Raw genomic sequence first — 8,648 nt, forward strand, 5'->3', positions numbered from 1 at the left:
AAATCAGGCTGGGCATGGCATCCTATTACCTTTAATCTGAGCACTAAAGAGGCTGCCTGTGAGAATGAGGCCAGCTTGGGGTGGCCTTCATAGTGAGTTCCAGGCTAGCTGGGGCTACATAGTAAGACCCTGTTTCAAAAAACTAATAAATAAACCAGATAGAAGATTACAAGCCAGGGTTGTTTGTTGTTAGTGTTTTTGTTTTTTGGTTTTTTGTTTGTTTGTTTGTTTTTTTGTCTTTTTGAGACAGGGTCTCCTTGTAGCCCCAGCTGTCCTGGAAATAACTATGTAGACCAGGCTGGCCTCGAACTCACAAAGATCTGCCTGCCTCTGCCTCCCAAGTGCTGGGATTAAAGGCGTGCGCCACCACGCCCAGCCAGTTAGTGTATTTTTTATAATCTTTATTTTTATGTGAAAAGGTGGAGGTCAGAAGACAACACATGAGAGAATTAATTCTGTCCTTCAACCATGTAGATCCCTGGGATTGAAACTGGGTGGTCAGACTTGGCAGCAAGTACCTTTACCCACCGAGCCATATTGTGGAGCCATTTGGTTGTTTGAGATAAGGACTCCATAGTCGCCCAAGATTGGCCTCAAACTTTGCAATCTTTCTGCTTCTGCCTCACAAATGTGTGCTACCACAAGGGGTTTAGCTTCAGTTTGAGCTGGGCACTATAATCCCAACACTCCGGAGATGGAGGCAGTAGGATTAGGAGTTCAAGATCAGCCTCGACTACCTGAGACTGAAAACAAAACCTCCAGTTTAAAGAGTCCAAACCAGCTGGAGAGACGGCTCAGCGGTTAAGAGCACTAACTGCTCTTGCAGATGACCTGGGTTTGGTTCCTAACATCCACATAGTAGCTACCAACCATCAGTGACTCCAGTTGCATGGGATTCGACGCCTTCTTCTGACCTCAGGAGGCATTGCATACATACATACATTCAGGCAATACACTCATAAAATAAAATTAATAATAAATTAGTAGAATATTTTTTGATGATTCCAAACCACAGGGAAAGTAAACAAACAAAACAAAAGCAAACAATTCAGTTGGGCTTGGTGGGTCAAGCCTATAATTCCAATATTTAGGAAGTGGGAGACGGGAGGATCCTGAGTTCGAGACCAGCCTGGGTTACATTAGCTAGCTCAAGGCCGGCTGGCCCTATCTTTGAAAACCCAACGGCTGTGGCTGTAGTTCAGTGGTGGAGCCTAGTTTGTGCAAGGACCCACGTTAGATCCCCAGCACCGCAAAACAAAAACAAAACCACAGCTCCCTGTCCCTTTAAAAATGGCGGTCCCGCAGATCGAACGATCCCATTGGCTGCCAGAGGCACAGGGGGCGGGACCCGCCGGGGCTCCTGTAGTCCCGCCTCCTATAGCAAGTCGGAGGCAGCAAGATGGCGGCCGCGGAGGAAGGCTGTGATGTTGGAGTCGATGCGGACCGGGAGCTGGAGGAGCTTCTGGAAAGTAAGAGCCGGTGGTGGGAGAGGCCGCAGGGCACGGGGGTGCCTGGATTCGGGGGTCAGCAAAGCAGGAGAGTTCGGGCCGCAGGGGGTTGGCGGGGGCGAAGGTCTGGCTGCGACCCCGAAGGAAATCTCGGGGTCACCTAGTCGCTCGTCGGTAGCTGGGGTGTTCACCTCGGTCCGGTGATCCGCACAGACATCTAACCTCTCCGTGGAGGGGAAACGTCACTAATGAGGTGTTCCACGGTTCCCCTGCAAACTTCCCTTGCTTTAGACTAGTAAAATGTGTGTTTTGCCGCAGAATCTCAATTCTGTAGCCCAGGCAGGCCTCGAACTCACGGCAGTCTTGCTGCCTCAGCCTCCGAATGCTGGATTTACAGGCGTGAGCCGCTACGACTGGCTTTATAATTACCAAATTCTTGAACCCTCACCTCCTGCCAGCAGCAGAAATCACAGAACCCTTTAAGCTTCAAGGAGCCTTTCTGACACTCTTGCCCCAGTTTTTTAGCAGACCCGTAGTTCTTTCATATTAGTAGTTCAAGGAGACTCCTTTTCCATTATTGTTGTCTTGAGAAACTGTCCCATGTAGTCCAGGCTGGCCTCAAACTTACTATGTACTGGAAGATGACCTTTAACTCCTGATTTTCCAGCCTCTGCCTCCCAAGTGCTGGCGTTACCAGCACTACACCACCATACCTGATGCCCTTTTTCATTATTTTTGGAAACTTAAGAGTGAAACAGTCCCAGGGGAAAACATTTCAGCCTCCTGAAAAGATAATGGATGTTCTTTTCTTAACTTTTATTTGGTTTCCTGCCCAGAATGAAGCCAGTGCCCTTTTCCTAGGCCTGGCAAGCAGAATGGTGGTGACAACACAGGCTTTTCAGGGCAGAGGTGAACTTTTTATCTGTTTTTCAGTCACAACCATGTGGGCAGAAAATGAACAGAAATCGTGAGAAATGTCAGGTGACTCTGAATTGCCCCTGGGTTACCTGCAGATGAGGCCAGCAGGAGCTGTAGGAGCCTGCTGACAGAACCAAATTGGAGAAGAGTTTACTACCCTCCAGTAGAAGGTCATGGTGTGGTGTTTACTTTGTACTCTTAGCAGGAGCAGTAGACAGTTGGGTAGAGTATCTGGGGCTCTTTTACCAGAAGTTATTCCCTTTGAGGCTCCAGTGAGTTAAAAGAGATGAGGCTATGTCACATTAGGCATTTGCTGTGATTCCTAGGGAAATTTTAGAGTGAATATAAAGATTTCTCTGCAGAACTTCTTTAATCCTCTCCTCCCACTTCCTGAGATAACACTGGTTCCTTCCCAGTTGGCCACAATAAATCAGGTGATCAGGGATCTGGGAAGCCTTTGGATCAGTGGACCACACAGGAGAGACTCCAAGGAAAAAGAAAGAAAAACTGAGGAAAGCTGGCACTTTATAAGATCGTTTTTCTAATATTTTGCTTAGAAGTCACACAGATTTCCAGCCATATCCGTCCCCAATATACACACCATGTCTCTTGTCTCTGAAGGTGCTCTTGATGATTTCGATAAAGCCAAACCCTCCCCAGCACCCCCTCCTACCACCTCGGCCCCTGATGCTTCAGGGCCCCAGAAGAGATCGCCAGGAGACACTGCCAAAGTATAAATTCCATCCCCTGAAGGGAGAGGGAGGGGATGGGCATGCAGCTTTAAGCAGTGGTGGGGCAGGCCCCTGTGGGCCAGAGGGGTGGGTGGGAGGGTACCTTTGCCTCATGCTGCTGAGTGCTCTTTGCTGAGTGCTCTTGCACCTCAGTCCCTGTGAAACAAAGACCTGGGGTTGTATGGAGGGGTAGTAAGGAAGTTCTTTGAGAAAAGAGCAGTTTTAAATGGTTGGATTCATATGCCACCTCATATTCTTCCCTCAGTGACCAGGTGTTTTTCTTGTTGCCCTCATAAGGAGAGGTAGATAGAATGTTCAATGGAGATGGGGGAGATGTTGCATTTCCCAGAACGAATGCCTGAGCTTCTGTCAAAGTCCAGAAACAGTGTGGTGCCCATAAGAGATTGTTTTTGTCCACCTCTCCCCTGCAGGATGCCCTCTTCGCCTCCCAAGAGAAATTTTTTCAGGAACTATTCGACAGTGAGCTGGCTTCCCAAGCCACTGCGGAGTTTGAGAGGGCAATGAAGGAGTTGGCTGAGGAAGAGCCCCACCTGGTGGAGCAGTTCCAGAAGCTCTCAGAGGCTGCTGGGAGAGTGGGTGAGGAAACCCCAAATACTAGACAAACCTCTTAAGTCTTGCTTGCTTAAGAATACCAGGGTTGTCAGTAAAATTGATAAAAATCACTATGTCGCAGCCATGGAGTGGGCAAGGCAGTAGGAATAGGTATGGGAATTCTGCTTAATGAAAGAAAAGGTTAAGATGAGTTGGAATGTAGTAGAAAAGATTATCCAAAACCGACCATTTTAAAGGGTGTTGTGTCATTGTGGAGAATAAACTGACGCACTGTCTGTGTAGATTTATAGTGTGACTATGGAGGTAACCACAGAGCAGTCAAAGACTTGAATAATTTGTTAGTAAATGCTTCATATCCAAGGTAACCACATCAGTCTAGACAAGTTGACAGTTAAAATCCTAGGTAATCCTGGTTCTTTTGATCCCTCCTAGGCAGTGATGCAAACTCCCAACAAGAATTCACTTCTTGCCTAAAGGAGACGTTAAGTGGGCTAGCCAAAAATGCTACTGACCTTCAGGTAAACGGGAAGGGGTAGGGACCACAAAGAGCCCATTCCCAGATGCTTTCTTAACAGTCTCAAAAGATAGATGCCCTTGGGTAGCCTTCAAATCTGTCCCTCCCTGCCTTGGTACTTGTTACAGGCACATTTAGATAGTTCTTGCCATCTGAAAGGGTGGTAAGCTTCCCAGGAAGGGAGTATACCTATTCACTTATCTTTCGTCCTGTCTAGAACTCGGGCATGTCAGAGGAGGAGCTGACCAAGGCCATGGAGGGGCTGGGCATGGATGAAGGGGATGGGGAAGGGAACATCCTCCCCATCATGCAGAGTATCATGCAGAACCTACTGTCCAAGGATGTACTGTACCCATCCCTGAAGGAGATCACAGAGAAGGTTTGTGAATTTCCATTTCTGCCTTTTCTCCTCACTTGCCTTTATATCAACCCATATGGGCCACCTGGCTCAGAATTTGCAGAGAAAGAGTAATTTGAGTGTACAGGTCTCTTTTTTGTTGGTGGGAGAGGTCTTTGAGAGAAGAAAGCTACATAGGTGATCTGATCAGTTGTCCAAACTGAGAATGTCTGGGATAGAAAGGAAAATTTTTCAGCTTGACTATGAGGTTGTCTGATCAACTCCTTCCTGTGTGTCTGACTTCATTAATTTCTTCAACAAGGATTTACAGGATTTAGTACTCTTAATATTATGAACAGTTAAGAACAGTTTAAGGGTGTAGAGAGATGGCTCAGTGGTTAAAAGCATGCACTGCTCTTGAAGAGGACCTGAGTTCAGTTCCTAGCACCTCCAGTGGGCAGCTCACAACTGCCTATAATTCCAGTTTCCACAGATACCTGTACTCATGTGTACATACACAGAAATACACATAATTCAAAAGAAAATAATCGTTTTTAAAAAAGAATAATTTAAATGATGGTCCCTTCTCTCAAAGAGCATATAGTTTTTTAAAAGAATTTTTTTTAAATTTTTATTGATTTATTTTTAGTTTATGTGTATTAATGTTATGCCTGCATGTATGTAAGTGCACCTATGTCGTGTAGTACCCACAGACTGACAGAGCATCAGATCCTCTGGAACTGGAGTTACGGACAGTTATTAGCCATCATGGGGTGCTGGGAATTGAACCCTGGTCTTCTGCAAGAACAGCCAGTGCTCTTAACCACTAAGCTGTTTCTCCAGCTCCTTATTACAGTCCCTTATTATTTTTATTTTACCTGTATGAGTATTTTGCCTGCATATATTTAAGTGTACCTGTGTTGTACAATGCCTACGGAGACCAGAAGAGGGTATCAGATCCCCTGGAACTGGAATTAAGGACAGTTGTTAGCCACCATGAGGGTGCTGGAAATTGAACCTAGGTCTTCTGGAAGAACAGCAAGTGTTCTTAACTGCTGAGCTATCTCTCCAGCTCCCAAAGAGCATATAGTTTTACTGGAGAAATGAAATAAGAATAGAAGCTCTTATTAGATAACATGTGACTAAGGGTAAATGAATAACAAAGCTAGGAACCTGCAGACCAGTGTTTGTATGGTCCAATTCTCAAGCTAAGAATAGTTTTTACATTTCTAAAGGTTAAAAACAGCAGAGCCGGGTGTGGTGGTGCACACCTTTAATCCTAGCACTTGGGAGGTAGAGGCAGGCAGATCTCTGAGTTCAAGGCCAGCCTGGTCTACATAGTGAGTTCCAGGCCAGGTGGGGCTACTTGGAGACCTTTTCTCAAAAAGACCAAAAAAAAAAAAGAAGAAAACAAGAAGAATATACAACAGAGAGGAGCATGTTGGATCCTCAGAGCCTGAAGTAAGTACTTTCTTGCTCTTCACAGAAATTACTTAAGGGTCTCTAGTTATCATAGATACTAGCACCTCCAGATGATCGTTGGAGTCAGCACTACTTACTACATGAACTTGCTTATGTAGCCTTTCTCCTTTGTCTTCTTCCCTTCACAGTTTCAAATCTTGACTCTCCTTTCCCTTTCCTCATTGTTCGCTTAGTCTTTCCCACACGTTCTCTTCTTTCCTCAGTATCCAGAATGGTTGCAGAGTCACCAGGAATCTATTCCTCCGGAGCAATTTGAAAAATATCAGGAGCAACACAGCATCATGGGCAGAATCTGTGAGCAATTTGAGGCAGAGATGCCCACAGACAGTGAGGCTACTCAGAAGGCTCGTTTTGAGATGGTGCTAGATCTCATGCAGCAGGTAAGGCTTCCTCTCACTGCCTTCCCGCTGGTGCTCTCCACTTGGGCATTAAATGAAGAAGTTATTTGGGAAGGGTGCTCACTACCAAGCCTGGGTGGAGGAGGGAATAGGAGAGGCCAGGTACCATGGTCAGAAGAATCAGATCACTGACCAGATTCTTTTTCTTGCTTCTTGTATTTTCTGTGATGTTTTGTTTTGTTTTTTAGTCTCATTCTTTTTATTTTTCAGCTACAGGATTTGGGCCATCCTCCAAAAGAGTTGGCTGGGGAGATGGTGAGTATGTCCTCTACATTTTAACCCAATTTGCAGAATCCGCTAAACCCCAGTTAATCCACGTACGGTGATAATTGTGGCTGGATGGGGCTTCAAAAGCTCTGACCTGAAATATAAGTGGTTGTCTCAGTCCCTTCATCTCTTCTGCAGCCTCCTGGCCTCAACATTGACCTGGATGCCCTCAATCTTTCGGGCCCATCAGGTGCCAATGGCGAACAGTGTCTGATCATGTGAAACAACACATTTTCCTCCCTGGATTCCAGCCATGGGGAACATTTGGAGTCAGCAGAACCATCAGAAACCGAGGCAGAAGTATCGTCTCTGGACCTGGCTCCCCACCACCCTCTGACATCTGGTTCAAGACGTGCCATACCAGCTGAGGTTTTTACTCTTTCTAGGAACAGGATCTGTTTTGTAGGCTCTTTCTGTGAGCTTTACTGCATCGTGGTTTCTGCTGCTAGAAAAGGCCCAGCTATTTGCCAGGTGAAGGAAAGCATCCCTTTTGGGGCTTGTACCTTTTTCCCACTCCCAAAATAATGTTGTCTAGGGCCATGCTGATGTTCCCCCTTTGCTCCCAGGGACTTTGTGCCTTGTTTCTACTCCCTCTCTTGGATCTGGGGAGCAGGAGCTGAGTCCTGGGATTCTGTGCTTCTCTTGGTCCAAGCCTCTGGGAATGAGGAGAAATGTAGCCTGGGTTGGGGCTCTAAGTCTTTCATCATGCCCCCTTGCCTTCAGGCAGAGCATGAATTCTCTGAAGACAAGGGGCTTTTGCAGGTAATCACAGTAAGGTGGGAAGAGAAGCCCTGGGCTTTTCCTGTCCTTAGGTGCTGTGCCCTTGCTCCCCATTTCTTTGTGAGAATTCAGGTTGCTGCCTCGGTTCTTTTCAATTCTGTGATTTGGGTGAACCCAGCACCTGACCTTCCTTTGCTCCCTGACTATCCTCTTATCCCTCTCTTTTTAAATTCTTATTTATTCTAACCCTTTTGAACCTAAGCTGCGGTAGAGGAAGACCAATCTTGTTTCCCCTTATCTAGACTTCTACTATTCTCACTAGACCCTTCCCTTCCTTCCTGGTGAACATATAATTGTCACATCAGGTCTAGTAAATGAATGGCCATTCTACCCCAGGTTGATTCTGACCTAATAGAGATATCAGATTCCCTAGAATCCTTGGTTTAAGAAGGTGCTTGGGAAAAGGGTATATATAGACTGGGTCCTTTGTCCTACAAGCCCATGGGACAGTACCTAATAAATATTCTGCGTGAGGTGTGTGGGCTATTTTATCCAGTTCTATTTCTGATCTTCCTCATCTTCTGTTAAGCTGCAGAATGGAGAAGGTTAGGAAGTAGTTCTATAAGTTATTCTAGGCTCCATCGCTACCCAGTCCCCCAGCTCAGTCTATACCTCAGTTAGCAAAAGGAGACTGTTCTCATCTCCTTGGTATTTCAGTCTTAACTTTTTGCATTATAACTAATGTTAGTGATACATTGTTGACATGTTTTCTAAATTCCCTATCTTTGAATTGACCTCTTAGTGGGTCTAAGGGTCTTTACTGTCTTAGATTTTATGGATACACTGGTCAGCCCACTTAACTGTCCTGGTTCACTTGGAAAATAACTTTTTTTTTTTTTTTTGGTCTTTTTGAGACAGGGTCTCCTTGTAGCCCCAGCTGTCCTGGAACTCACTATGTAGACCAGGCTGGCCTTGAACTCACAAAGATCTGCCTGCCTCTGCCTCCCAAGTGCTGGGATTAAAGGCATGCACCATCACACCCGGCCCATGAAAATAACTTTTTTTAAAACATTTTTTTCTTTAAGAATTTCATACATGTATACAATGTATTTTGATCATATCCACCCCCAGAATATAACTTTTACCAGACAAATGCACATTATCTGAGTCACTTTGAGTTCATGACACATTGGTTTTCCTGGGATTAAAATCACCACCAAAGATTCCACACATTCTGTGAAAGAAAATGTTCTTGAGGAC

At 45.5% G+C, this 8,648-nt stretch overlaps 1 protein-coding gene across 2 annotated transcripts; it reads left to right on the forward strand.

Annotated features, from left to right (window-relative positions):
* Positions 1–1,360: 1,360 nt before the first annotated feature.
* Pex19 (peroxisomal biogenesis factor 19) lies at positions 1,361–7,925 on the forward strand. 2 transcript variants are annotated; one of them, XM_008840807.3, is made up of 8 exons: positions 1,361–1,469; positions 2,988–3,097; positions 3,529–3,694; positions 4,103–4,188; positions 4,402–4,563; positions 6,207–6,383; positions 6,612–6,656; positions 6,807–7,925. In XM_008840807.3, exons 1-8 carry the CDS (start codon positions 1,400–1,402, stop codon positions 6,888–6,890), a joined length of 900 nt encoding a protein of 299 aa, XP_008839029.1. In that variant the 5' UTR covers positions 1,361–1,399; the 3' UTR covers positions 6,891–7,925. The 2 variants fall into 2 exon arrangements, with proteins under 2 accessions (XP_008839029.1, XP_008839030.1); XM_008840808.2 differs by lacking the exon at positions 2,988–3,097 and having other exon boundaries at positions 1,365–1,469.
* Positions 7,926–8,648: the final 723 nt, after the last annotated feature.

This window comes from Nannospalax galili, unplaced genomic scaffold (genome assembly GCF_000622305.1).
Source record: "Nannospalax galili isolate Female #2095 unplaced genomic scaffold, S.galili_v1.0 scaffold579, whole genome shotgun sequence".
Lineage (NCBI taxonomy): Eukaryota > Metazoa > Chordata > Mammalia > Rodentia > Spalacidae > Nannospalax > Nannospalax galili.